The 14,474-nt window shown below is 38.9% G+C and overlaps 1 protein-coding gene across 7 annotated transcripts in view; it reads left to right on the forward strand.

Moving 5' to 3' along the window:
* phf14 (PHD finger protein 14) overlaps positions 1–14,474 on the forward strand; it is a 156,076-nt gene that overhangs the window by 76,012 nt on the left and 65,590 nt on the right. For 4 of the 7 annotated variants that reach the window (XM_084918817.1, XM_084918819.1, XM_084918818.1 and 1 more), the window contains one exon: positions 702–823. In XM_084918817.1, coding sequence (XP_084774943.1) covers positions 702–823 — 122 coding nt within the window. Of the gene's footprint in view, positions 1–687; positions 824–2,268; positions 4,311–14,474 lie in introns of those variants that run through there. The other 3 variants (XM_084918820.1, XM_084918823.1, XM_084918821.1) reach the window with 3 other exon arrangements.

Genomic DNA, 14,474 nt, shown 5'->3' on the forward strand with positions numbered 1-14,474 from the left:
AAAACAGGATATAACCAATAAACATGCTGAGACCCAGGCTAAGATGTTTGAATGTGACACAGGGACCGGAGATAAACAGATGACTGATTACCACAGGAAACACTGAGGACAAGAGACAGAGACAAAACTAGAACAGACAGGGCACGAAACAGAAATAACACAATCATAAGAGCACAGAGAACAAACAAACTCAGAAATGCCAGGGAACAGTGTAATCCTCAAAGGACAAGATAGTGAACTAGAACAGTAAATCATCTCAGATCCAAAAGAAATAAATCACGTGTCAACAACAAAACTCAAAATACTGGGTCAAAGACCCAGGACCACAACAGTTAGACACTATGTTTTTACCATTTTAGGGGTGAGTACAATAACCTCAGTTTTATCTGAATTTAGAAGCCAGAAATTAGAGGTCATCCAGGTCTTTATGACATTTATGCAGTTTAACTAATTGGTGTGTGTCAACTGGCTTTATGGATAGATAAAACTGGAAATCAGCTGCATAGCATCCATAGAGCTGTTTTAGTAGTTAATGTAAAGTTTCAATAGGGGCCTTGTCCCAGTTATCACATTCATCAGTTATATTGTGGAAATAATGCTTTAATGTACTTCACATCTTTCCCCAGTTTAATACTCATTATTTTTTACTACTCAACAAGCACTCATACAGGTCTCATTCCTAATCAGCCTTGTTTCCATAGGAACCTCTGCCACGGGAACGGCGACAACGCCAGTCTGCAATGCAGAAAAAACCAAAAGCTGATGACACGAGGACTGAGTGTACAACCTGCAAAGGACCAGGCGACAATGAAAACCTTGTGAGGTAATGCAAGTGTGTGTGTGTCTCAGTCTCAGAGGTTATTATTTGTGTGTGTGTGTGTGTGTGTGTGTGTGTGTGTGTGTGTGTCCCATGACGCAACCATATCCTCCTGATGATTAAAGTTCAGTCTTCATTAGGCTCGGGCTGCCTATGCTCTGCAGAATGAGGGGGTTGACGATTTCTTCTCCATAGGCGCTCTATATTGACCTGCCACATACATTTGCACAGTTCATTAAGGCATAATGAACAGCAGAATTTCTTCTACCCCTGATGTCAGGTGTCTAATAAACAGAATTCTTCTTGGCATTTGGCATTCTATGAAAAAAATAATTTAAAAAAGTTGGTAATAATGGGGACCTTGTCAGGACATTGCCCTGTGATGAAACCCTCAGATTTTTTCCCCAATTATTCAGACTTCCCACTGAACACAGTTCCCTTCATGAACATTGTCTTGTTGCTCTAGAGTGCACATAGACTTGTAACTTTAAGCACCTTATCAGTTTTTAAAAGGTTATGTTGAAATATAACTTTAGCTGTTCTATTGTAAATTCAAAGATGATGCATGAAGTCACTTGTGCTTTTCATTCATTTTTGTAAAACATCTGTCCTAATCTGCGGGTGTTTGTTTGTTTGTTGGTGCAAAATCAACATTTGCTTTTTTTTCAAGCTTTTGGATAACTTTAGAAAGGGTTCAGCATCAATTCTGTAATTTTGCTACAGTTTTATTGCAGTGACTAATTATAAATTCTCATCTCTTCTACTTTACTCATTGTTTCAGTTCCATCATTGATTTAAGTCATTCAAAAAAAGCTTGACACTCAGTGGTCTCTAGTGTGTACCGCTCTTATTTTTCTTTACTCGGTATAAATAATGTGGATAGTGTGAATTACTATGTGCTCTAGAATTCACTGTCTTCTTTTCAAGATCAGACAAATAGTGAAGCAACAAATGCACATCCTTTAAATTAAAAAAAGTGCAGAAAATTCTATTGTGACTATTAAATACCCCAATGAGTGACAGGAAACAAAGAGTACAAACACTTTTTCGGTGTTTGGATTCTTGTGAGTTGAAATAAAACCATCATCTATCATCCAGCACTTGTACTGGGTTGATTCAGGCATCCTATTATTAACTAGAGTTTTATTCAACAGTTTAAATCTTTAATGTCTTTTCTTTTGCAACAATCTGCTAAGTAGTGTCTGTAGTGTAAAGTATCACACCAATGTAGAATGAATGTTACAAATATTACAGTTTTTCATTCACATTGACATGTCAAATACCTTTTCAGGACCAGTGTCGTTTTAACAGATTGGAATGAGCTCAGCACTTGAATACTAAAGTATTTGTGTGTTATTTTTAGTGCTCTTGAAGCAGCATTTGAGTTTCAGGGGTTCTGGTCGGGGTGTGAGGTGTGCTGCCCTGACTCTTTCTATCTTTGCATTGCACAGGTTGTGAGAGCTGGGGCAGCTACCTCACCTCCCATAAGAACTCGGGACAGATGACCGTTGGCTTAGAGAGAGAGAGACAAATTGAAGCATTTGAAGAATGGCAGTCAAGTCAGACTGAAGAACGAGACCATCACGCCGCCCCACAGCCACCTCTGATCCAAACTGGACCAGCGAAATTGAGCAGATCTGTGTGAATCTAAAACATGGAGCCCTACATGATGAATTGTTGTTAGACACAGTTATATTTCATTTTATTACTATATTTTTATTAGTGTTGGACTCTCAACTGCTTGCACATATGACCATTAACTTATCTTATTATTTGGACACAGCTGCATGCAGCAAGACATGTTAGGATTTAAACACTTTTGACATGAGCAAAAAAAAAACACAAGTAGAAAATGACAGCGTTTACTATTAAGCCACCTGAAATTAACATCTGTAATACATTTGAGTTATCTTTAACGGTTTTCATGAAATATTGTCATTACTTCTTTAATGTGTGCTGTATTTCCTTTTGAAAATTGTTTTAGATTAACATTAGACAGTAACAGTGAAACATGAACACCCGTATTGCTCTGTTCATTAAAAAAAAAAGAAAGCAATTTAATGCAAAGTTCAGTTGCCCACTTTGTGGCTTCCTTAAGATTGATTTCAAGTATAATCAGTCGAGTAGGATCAAGCTTTCTCAATTAATAAAGCAGCTAAGTTTGTTTGGTTTAGCGTTCAACTTCTTAAAGGAAGTCCTGTAGTAAGCTGAATGTGCTGCTGTGGAGCACTTTAGACTATGTCTCAACGTAACCCTCTCTATGCGTCTAGGCGTACTCCTGAAACCAGCGTTTCGACACGCTTTGCTTTGCTTCTACTCTGGTGTGCCACACATTTGACCTGCCTGTGTGACCTATCGGTTCTGGTCAATGGTGTCTATTATTAAATACGGTTAACCGGAAACATTCTTGAACGTAGGCTTTTCTAAAGTTGATTGTTGTGTTGTGTGCTGATGAATACTGAGGAGAACAAATATTAAGAAACAGGATTATTATGTACAGAAAATGCAAAATCTCTAATACACAAAGTTTCTGTTGTATCACGTAAAGGAGTAAAGTAATCAACTGTGGTAAGCAGCTGTAGTCGGAAGGAGCTAGTATAGTTAGCAGTTATCAGTAATAGCACTTAAATATTAGTCCTAATGTCTTTAGTGTCTTTAATGTCTTTACGCATTTAGAAGTCTTCCTTTGTCTCATATCTTGAAGTGACAGTTAAACTGACGTCCTCAGAAAGAAGCGCAGCTTGTTTGCATGTCTCTGGTGGCCCGAAGTGCTGTCAAAACAATATCTTATTGCTGCTCTCCCAGGGCTTCTGACAAGTGTCAGATTCTGCCCTCAAATGTCACTCCATTGCCTATTTGGGGCCATATATGCATGCTTTTGAGAACAGTTACTGCAGTTGCAGGCATTTTACTGCTGTTTGCTTTTTCCAGAGTTTGTCCAGAAACAGCACCACATGGAGTTTTCTCTTGGGATAAGATTGTAGAATGACCTACTGACTCCTGACCAGTCCTTATCCCATTACTCCTAGTCTCCTAGTCAGTCTCAAAGACTGCATATCAGTTCTACAGTGCATGGCTATATCAGATCTGTACCATAACTTCAAACTGAAAATTAGTGATGTTGTCTTGTCGCTTTTGAAAAACAGGTAGTCATTTAGTATGATGCAGTGTACAGTATTTATTAAAAAGGCCAAACATGTCTTCGCTTTGTGCCAACATACTTAATTGTAGTAACCTTAAGCTTGTGTTGCCGAGTTCGAACTCTGATTTGTGACGTGTTCGAGAAGTTTCTTTATATGGCAAATATTTGTTTACAGATGTGCTTTTAAGGGATTCTTTCTGATTAATTGTGTTTTGTGTTACTGTCATTCTGTATGAAGTAAGAATGTGAATGTTGCATATGTATTTGTACATGTATATGAAGTGTTTCCTATGGTCTATAGCTCTTGAAAAATAAGCAGAGCTTTAATAAACTCTTGACTTTTTCACCTTATTGTTGCCATGATAAATGACTGTCAGACAGTTAATTAATTGTTGTAAAGCTGCGGCATGGCGGTCCGCTTGTGCATGTAGTGCCCTCTGTCATCTGTGATTTATCGCCTGCGAAGGGGCCTTGTTGGTGGAGGTGGGGGCAGAGGAAATATTGCTTCTTGGCCTACGTAAAGTTTCAACAGATGTGGTTGATTGTGTTATTGCAGTGACAAAATTTTTACGAAACAAAACAAAGACGGTAAAAAAGCAAAAGTAACTACAAACCTTCTATTTGTAGGATGTTAATGTTTTCTTTTTTGGTTTTCATACTACAGCAAATCGTCCACGTTCACAATTAGGTCCGTGGTTGGACAAGCCGAACAATGAAAAAAAGATTAAGAACAAAAGACACTGAAGTCAGCCCTGAAGTCAATAAACTTGTTGCTAACTGTACATTAACTGTAGCATAGCATACATGTTGTTATTAAGCCAGCTGATGTCTTTCAGTAATAGGATGTAGATATGTCATAGGCCTAACGTTGGCTTATAAGTGAATATTTTCATTACGGAGCAGTAAGTCAAATACAGGCCACTAGAGAGAATACAGAAATGTGTGAGAACCTTGGGCAAAAAGATGGACACAGCCACTATGACAACATTCTTTGATTTGTAAAGTCACTATATTGTAGGCTTTGAAATGTATTTTTTAAAATTTATTTATTTATGAGACAAAAATGACCATATTTGGGCAAGCGAGTGGAATGCTCTCAGCTAACACTGCCTTGTTTGGACACACATAGTTGTTAGTCGGCCAGTGCTGCGGTGAAGTGGTTAGTGCTACTACCTCAGAGCGAAAAAGGTTCTTGGTTCGAACCCCGCTTGGAACCGTTTTTGTGTAGTACAGGTATTGCAGCTTTCACAAAGAATATGAATGTTTTGCTAAATGAAGTTTGTATTCTGAAGTGCTTTGAGTGGTCAGTAAGACTAGAAAAGTGCTATATAAATCGCATTACATTTCATAATCAGTGCAAAACCTGGACCACATATTTCTCAGATACTGTGTTAATATCATTAGTTTCACATCGAGCCGTATTGTTTATCAGACACCTGCAATAAAAATGCTTCATCAGACACTACTAGAACAAACTGGCTGAATCAAAGCATTTCATTCATAGGACCTATGTTCCTTCCTCCCTCCATGCACGTCTCTGTGTTTGAGAGAATGTATGTATAAAAAACTTCAAACTCGGGTCATCTATCAGAGGTTTGGAAGCTTGAGGGTCCTACACAGTATGTTACCTGTTCTTAGACTGTGCTCTTCTGGACAGATGTCTCGGAATCACTGCCCTGCATGCTCCGATTACCACAGGGACCACTGTTACCTTTACCTTCCACATCTTCTCGAGCTCCTCTCTTAGCGCTTGGTATTTCTTGAGATTCTTGTTTTTCTTCTTTATGTTTCTATCACTTGGTATGGCTACATCTGTCACTACGGGCTTATGCTTGTCTGCCACTACTGTGTCCAGCTCGTTAGCCATCACCAGTTTGTTCTTGTGTATCTGGAAGTCCCACAGGATCTTAGCTTGGTCATTCTCAACCACCATTTTGACTTCCTAATTTTAGGGCCATACTCGACACAGATGTTCCTGTATACTATGCCAGCTGCTTGGTTATGGGGTTCTGTATATGTGTGTCCTGCCTGCTAGCATCTTGTATCCAGCTGTTGTGTGCTGGACTGTCTCAGGGGGCATCTTTGCATCATAAACAACCAGGGTCTTGCCTGGTGTGGTAAACCCCACACCAGGCAAGACCCTGGTTGTTTCTTAGCTGTCATGATTAGTTTCTCTGTGCTGTCCTACCAATAGCTTTATCCAGCCATTGGTAGGATTTCTCAGTATCAGCCACTTGTTCTTTCTCCTCTTCTTTCTCAGGTTTCTGCTGCCTGAGGTATCCACTAACCATGTGGTGAGTTGTGGCCATCTTTTTAATATACTCATACTTTGTTGTCCTCGGTCTTTCTTTGGCTTAGCATACAGTCTGAGGATGCAAGTCCAAAGACATGCAGTTAGTAAGGGAATTGCTTGTAGGCGGGAATGTTAGTGCAAATGATTGTCTGTTTCCATGTGTTAGCCCTGCGACAGACTGGCGATACATGTATATATGCATATGTATGTATGTGTGTGTATATCCCCATACCATTGTTAATAAGAAAGAGATTAGCTATAGAGACCAACACTGTAGCAGGCTCCAGTGTTCAGCATTCAGTTTGAAGGAGTTATTCTGCACAGTATCTTCGACTAGGTCGTGTATCTCTCTTGGACTGAAGGAAACATTTTTAAAAAGATGCATCTAGGGATCTTATGTGTCACTTTTAAATGTAAGGCAAGCTGGGTTAGGATTTTTTTTACCAGTTGAAACTATCTCTTGAGATTTAGCTCAATTTGTAATGCTGCCATCCTGAATATAAATAAAGAATCAAATTTAGTAGCAGACATTAACAAGATGCACTGTTTCTGCAGCCTTTGGAGTTCAAACAATATTTGGAAAAGATGTAAGAGGGAAATTTTGGGTTTGAACAGGGTGGCAGCATTAATTTAGGCATCTCCTTCAGGTGAAACCAACTCACCATGGTGAGCTTTAGATGTCCCCATCCATCATCATCAAGTAAAGAGTGTTTTATGGCAGAACAGCAGCCAGCAAATAAGACATGATCTTGGCCACAGCTGACTCATGGTTAGGGGATGAGCACGAGGGGTAGAGGAATACAGAGAAAGAAAAGCTAGCACAGAGATTCAAGAAAGGAGTAACCTTTGCGATCATGGGTGCATTCCCATTACTGCTCTGACATTAGATTCAGGAAGATGATTTAATGGTGGCAGTTTGTTTTTGCTGACTTCACCCTTTTCCCCCACATTTAAAACAGAAAACACCAGAGGACTGGGGCTGTGTGGGAGGTGTGGCCAAGGAGCTAAAATCTATTAGTTTCTTCCCCATCTGTTAGTCCTGTGACTTTGCCACTGTGTGGGTCTGTTGAATGCTCCCCAGAGTTGTCGTGGTTTCCTTCTACTCCATAACTGGCTTGATATCCAGTTAACTTCAATGTTTGCCTTTTGCCCATTTAATCATTACATCTTGAACCCCAAGGCCATATCAAAACGTTATATCTTAACTGATTCCTTCACCTCAGATTGGTTTGATGGATTTACAGTGTGCTACAAGGTCTTTGTATTTCTAGACGATTGTCTGTAGCAAATTTCAGACACAAGGACAACATATCTAATGTGAATTCAGTTCTGTTGTCGATTGATACGCAGTTTAATGGGGCCCCCTGCTGCAAAATACGAAAATGTTCAGTCAAAAACAAAACACTAGGTGAGGGTTGTATAGATCACTCCTGTTCCTCTCTTCCTATCTCTTCTGTCCCAGCAGTGAATAAGCTGTGGTCAGATAAGCTAATAAAGGGACCTGATCTGACTTAACTTTTCTATAGGTGCAACTTCAGCAGTCCATTCATTATTTCCTATCTTGTAAAACAGTAGCTGTTTTGTAATGTTGCATAGACCAAATAGTAGATCAAAAAGTAAAAGGCTTTCTAAGTTCAATAATCAACTGTTCTTTGGAAAGACAGTTGCACACTTTGTTATGGCGAAGATTAAATGGCTGAGTGCTTTGTGTCATATTGATTCCTGTCACATGGACTTTTCCAAGGTAATTGTGTTGCCCGGTTCTGACAAATTCACTTACTTGTTTCAGCCATTTGAGCTCGGGCTCAGACACAAACACACTGTTGCAAAGATTTGAAGTTTTTGAGGTTACAAAACCACTTTCAATACATGATTTTATGGTATTCAGCAGTTGCATAGAAACAAGTATCAATACCATGGCAGATTATGTTTTATCGTCACATTTGCTCTTCTAAGTGATTGATTTCTATCATTTTAACTTTTCTCATTATTTTATTTAGTATTTGGGGGAGTTTAACCGTAGTGATGCTGAATTCAAGACAAAACACTCCTGTGCTCACTTTATTAAACAGAATTCATAGTAGCGTGTTTGTGGCCATTTTCCTAGGTATTCGGCCACACAGAGTGAATGCAGTCCTCTAAAAAAAATGAATGCGCTTAGCCTGACAGGGAGACCTGAAAGGCAGCAACAGCAGAGTTCAAGTTTTAATTTTCATTAACACACACAACCCCTTTACAGTGAATATGTATCTGAAACAGCCTAACTGCAGCTATAATGGTCCTGTTGGTCAAAAGTATCCCTTTCACCCGTAGTCTCATTTGACCATATGTTACGCTAAATTCAGTACCAAAAATGGATCAGGCTTAAGACTGGATTATACTTGAAATAAATATACTTCATAATATAAATATTTGCTGTGTGTTGGTGAAGGTTTGAAGAGAAAATGGACAAGATAACTTTGGTCAGTACTTTGAAACAAATAAAAAAAGTGCTTTGTGTACACTTTACTTAAATTACCCCATTATGATACACACAAAACATTTATGAGAACACATATTTAAAAAACAAAAAACAAAAACACAATGTATAAGCTATATAGTAAAACATGTTGTCCTTTTTAGAGTCAGTGTTAATGGAAAGATAATAGTTTGTATCCAAACGCAAACCTTATGAAGTGGGCTTTTTATTACATTGCCAGTTATGATCAGTTAGCTAAATCAACCTGCTGTCGGCCAATCTAAGATTTTTGTCATATCTTTTGCTTGGTCTGTTGTGAACAGTATCTTATTGTGGCTAATGTTAGTAAAGTCTGTGTAGAAAATACATGTATAACATTTTAATGTTTACTATTAGATCATGATTATCAAATTTTGGCCACTGACCAGAACGGTTCAGGCATATAGTGTATATAAAACACATCACATATTGCTTTTAAGCTTTAAACGTCAGCGTTTTGACTGAAATGTAGTGTTTTTTTGTTTTTTAACCAGAATTGACTATGTTTGGATGAGAGTTTGTCAATGAACCTAGCTAGGTTACTTAGCAAGAATTTTCTGTAAAATATTTTGCTAATTATAGCTAAGTAATAAACTTATAAAATTGAACCACAGGTTTCTTGGATGGGATGAACTCATCATTAAACTTGATGTAATGTTTTGTCGTCTATTTCCTGATCAGCATGATTCAATTTAGTTCTAATGACAAATCGGTGAATATTTCTGCAGGCGATATGATTTGATATGATACGGGAGCAGTGACACTTCTCTTTAAGAGATCTAGTCAGGACTGTGAGAGTGATTTTGAAGATGTGGACGAGATCAAATGTAACCAACTTGGATTTTGTGGTTCTCACCAGCCCCGCCTGGTGAGAACCTGTCTCTGGGGACTGATATGAGAACTTCAGAAAAAGATTAAACACCAGATCAAAGTGGACATGAATCGCCAACTGAGAGCAAGACATGTAGCAGACAAAAGCAATCAGTCATGTCCCGTCCATCACCTCACCTCCAATAAGATTACATCAATCAATAATCTCTTATATGACTGATTGGATTTTGTCTGCTTAGTACAAGTACAAGGGAGGAGGGGGGGGGAACTACTCAATTTTCCCAATGATTAAAGCTGGGCCAAATTGCTTTGATAACATCAAAGACCTTGCTGTAGCTCTGTGTGTAAGGGTAATGTTGGCAGGAGATAAAGGCTGATGCTTGCAGGTGACTGGGAAGCAACTGAAAACGACATTCACTATGTGGATCAAACAACAGGGCCACAAACTGACCATTGTACAGCTGAAACCACAGAATGCAGGGGAAGTGTCTATGATCGTGCACTCAGGTTTCTGGGCAAATGTTTTAATGACTGACCAATTAAATGTAGTTTTGGGTTGAAGGGCAAACAACAACGAACCATTAAGCCACATCCATCAGCGTGAATATATTTTAAACAAGATTGTATGTCTGCAGGTGCACATCTTGCAACAAACTGATGTGTTCTCGTAGACTTAGAATTAATCCAATTAAAATTGCATGGGAGGGGGCACCAGTTTGTGGAAGCCATAATGTTGCCCTGCCATCTTCAGTACAGTGGTTCTGCCTAATTACATTTTGCATCTGTGGGTGGTCTCTAGCCACATGCATACATAGAACTACTTCAAAGACAGTTTCACTAACACCATCTAATAGCAACAAAAATAGCAGCACTCATGCCAAATGAGTTCAGGATATCCTCAACAACCTGCTTCAGTATTGTTGTTATTGGATAGAAGTGAGCTTCACTGACTCATTCACTCGTATTGGACTCCCTTCACAAAGTTTTACAGCTTCCTCCAAAGTGAATATGGGGACACATTTTGACAGCGGAGGTAAATAGCGGATTGACAGCCCATACTCACTGCAGATAAACAGTGACCAGAGATGTTTGTCCCACAGCAGCCACTGCAGCAATTGGGAGGGGAAAGAAAACAGAATTCAGTTGACTGCAATCGACTGATATCTCGTGGTGAGATTTTACATAGTGTACTTTTATGAATTTAGCCTTCTCCATACCAGCACCTTGAATAAATATCACAGACACTTTTTTTTAAATAATATTTGAATATTTGATATCAATACATGAGCTAATACATTTCTGTAAGTAGACATTCCCAGTGAACTGCTAATACTGACTAATACACAGGTACTTAACAATTCAACACAAAGTAGTTAGTAGTTAGTTCCATTCACTGCTGTGAATGACACTTACTCATTAAAAGCATATTAAAGACCACAAATGGATTTAAGTAAAAGTATGTGAATATGCTACATGACCAAAGGACATTTCAGATGTCTGAAATGATGTGACTATTATAAGTATACAACTTTTTTGTTTTGTTTTTTTGTTAATGGCTTGGTGCACATAACAGAATTAGCATGTATTTTGTTCCATGTTGACTTTGAATGGAGCCATTTAAGAATCCACAATGTCATATAACTGCGTGTATGTTCAGTACTGTGGGGGAAGACCAAGCATTTTATCCAGTTTGACTGTTTGTTTGTTTTTTACATGAGTGGCAAAACTTTGATATTTGAAATGAAAATGTTAATTAAGGAAACCTATCTTATACAGACATGCTTGTAAAGGTGACATAACCAAAATAATGTATTGATATTAGGCAAGTAGGAAATGCAGTTGTTGGTTTGTGAAATTGTAACTTACATTCCCGTACCACACATTTCCAAGTAATCGTCACACTTGTTGAAGGTTGCTTTTAATAGGTAACTAACATGAAAGAGGCACTTTGTTTCCAGGTAAGAAGCTGCAACATTAAGCACAATATTTACACTGTTGCCTTCAAACAAAGAAGGATGTTAGAGGCGTGAAGCAGGATTAATTCTAGCATTATAATTTAGTATGCTAATATGTTAAACATTAGTCAGTATTACCTTATTATGAGGTTACTAACACAAGTCAGTATGTGAAAATTGTAATGCACAGATTCTTTGGCTGTAGCTCAGGATGTAGAGCAGGTCATCTACAAATCAAAACGTTGGTGATGGCTCCTATCTGTATGCCAAATATCTTTGGGCAAGATACTAACCCCAAGCTGCTCTCTGATGCGTTCACTGGAGTATGAATGTGTGTGAATGATACATAGATGGCACTTGCTTAGAAAAAAAGCATAGAAAAATGTGCTTGTGTGAATGGGTAAATGAGGCAAGTTGTATAAAGCACTTTGAGTGCTCATGAGGAGTAGAAAAGTGGTATATAAGACCAGTCCATTTACCATTCAGTCCATGTTAGGTCATCATATTTCCACCAATATAATACTGGTTGGTTTTTCCTCATAGACATGTATTTGTTTTCACATTATTACCCCCAGTTTCTGGCCTGTTTAGTATCTGTTTAAATAAATTTCAATCTAATATTACTGTAGCTATAACTTTCAATTCAATTCAATTTTATTTATATAGCACCAAATCCCAACAACAGTTAGGTTGTTGGGACCCCACAATAATACAGAGAAAACGGAGAAAACCCCAACAATCATATGGTCCCATAGTAAATGCTTTGGTGACAGTGGGAAGGAAAAACTCCTTTTAACAGGAAGGAACCTCCAGCAGAACCAGGCTCAGGGAGGGATGGCTATGTGTCGAGACCGGTTGAGAATTGGGGGAGGAAGACAGGATAAAGACACACTCTGGAAGAAAGCCAGATTAATAATAATAACTAATACATGCAGAGTGATGTGTTAACACAAGACCTTGTATGTGATGAAAAGGATTTGAAATTCGACTCTGACTCCGTGTTAAATACGAATAATGTAGAGAAACCAGTAAAGAAGAAATCTGCTCTCTCTTTCTAGTCCCTGTCAATATTCTTGCAGCAGCATTTTAGATCAGCTGAAGGCTTTTCATGTAGTTTTTAGGACATCCTGATAATAATGAATTAAAGTATTCCAGCCTAGAAGTAATGAATGAATGAAAATGAACTTTTTCAGCGTCAGTGAGATAGGACATTTCTAATTTTGGAGATGTTGCACAAATGGAAGAAAACAGTTGTTCATATTTGTTTAATACGCACATTGTCCTGGTCAAAAACAACTCCAAGATTCCTCACAGTGTTACTGGCGGCCACCTGGGAGGTAATGCTATCGAGAGAAACCATCTGATTAGATATAGTATTACTCAGATTTTTAGGGCTGAGTACAACAACTTCATTTTTATCTGAATTTTGAAACAGATATTTAGACATCTTTATGTTTTTAAGACATTCTCGCAGTATAACTAATTGGTGTGTGTCATCTGACTCCATGAATAGATAAAGTTGGGTGTCATCTGCAGCGAAAATGTATGCTATGCGCTCTAATGACGCTGCCTGTAGGAAGCATGTATCATGTAAACAGAATTGGTCCCAGCACAGAACCCTGTGGAACTCCTTAATTAACCTTAGTGTAGTGAAAGTAGTGCAGTAGCTGTAATGTCAACAGCATGCTCTAATAGCTGTATCAAAATATTATGGTCAACAGTATTGAACACTGGACAAGCACAGAGATGAGTCCACTGTCAGAGTCTGAAGAAGATCAATTGTAACCTTCTCTAAAGCTATTTCTGAGCTCTGAAAGCTGACTGAAACTCTGCAATAAACCATTCCTCTGCAGATGATCAGGCAGCTGTTTTACAGCTACTCTTTCAAGATTTTTTTGGATAAAAGGAAGCTTGGAGATTGGCCTATAATTAGCTAAGACAGCTGGGTCAAGTGATGGCTTTTTAAGTAACGGTTTAACTACTGCCAGCTTGAGGGCCTGTGGTACAAAGCTGATTAATAGAGATAGGTTGATCATATTCATGAGCAGTCTTGTAGAAATGGGGTCTAAAAGACAAGTTGATAGTTTGGAAGTAGTGATTACTGAAGTTAACTCATAAAAATCAAGACCTTGTTACTCCACTATTACCACATTATTACCGAGCTGGAATAGAAAGTGATTTTGGTCTATTCTGACATGATAGCATCAAAAAATTACTGCAGATTTATCAGTGACAAAGCCATGATGCAAATCTACTATTCCTGTAAATCCTTGTGTTATTGTTGCCTTCCTATCAGCTCACTGCAATCTAGCCCTTCTCCTTTGATCACTGGCATCTGTTTGAACTTCATAAGGCTGCCTTGTTCTGTGCTCTTGGTTGTTTATTGAAATTCCAAATGGCCAAGGGGAAGAAGCAGTTTGTGAGTCTGGAGGTATGGGACCTGATTGAGGCGCTGACCAGAAAGCAGCAGGTCAAATGGGTGGTGAGCAGGGTGCATGGGGGTCACCTGTGATGGCTCTGGCTTTGCTGAGGATCTGGTGATGGCCTGCAGTGGTGGCAGAGGGCAGGTAATGATGTTGTGGGCAGTGCTAGTTACCCTCTGCACAGCACTGAGGAGCTGAAGGACAGCAGCAGGAGCTTCTGGTCCAGGTTAATCTTTCTCAGGACATGCAGGAAGTGCAGGTTATTTTCTGAGCACCAGTGGGACAAGTTCTCTACCTCCGTCCTGTACACTGTCTCACCTCCATTAGAGATGAGCCCAACTACGGTGGTATCATCAGCATACCACCGCATACCAACCCACGTGGCCTTCCTACGCAAGGCCACCTGGGTTGGCTGGAAGACTGTTTACTTAGCCTAGCAGGGCGAAGGACACTGTCTCAGCTGAACTCTGGACACACATATACACTGATACACACTCATCCCGCCTCCCTTTCCAA

Source organism: Perissodus microlepis, chromosome 22 (genome assembly GCF_051167445.1).
Source record: "Perissodus microlepis isolate ML-2025 ecotype Zambia chromosome 22, ASM5116744v1, whole genome shotgun sequence".
Taxonomy (NCBI): domain Eukaryota; kingdom Metazoa; phylum Chordata; class Actinopteri; order Cichliformes; family Cichlidae; genus Perissodus; species Perissodus microlepis.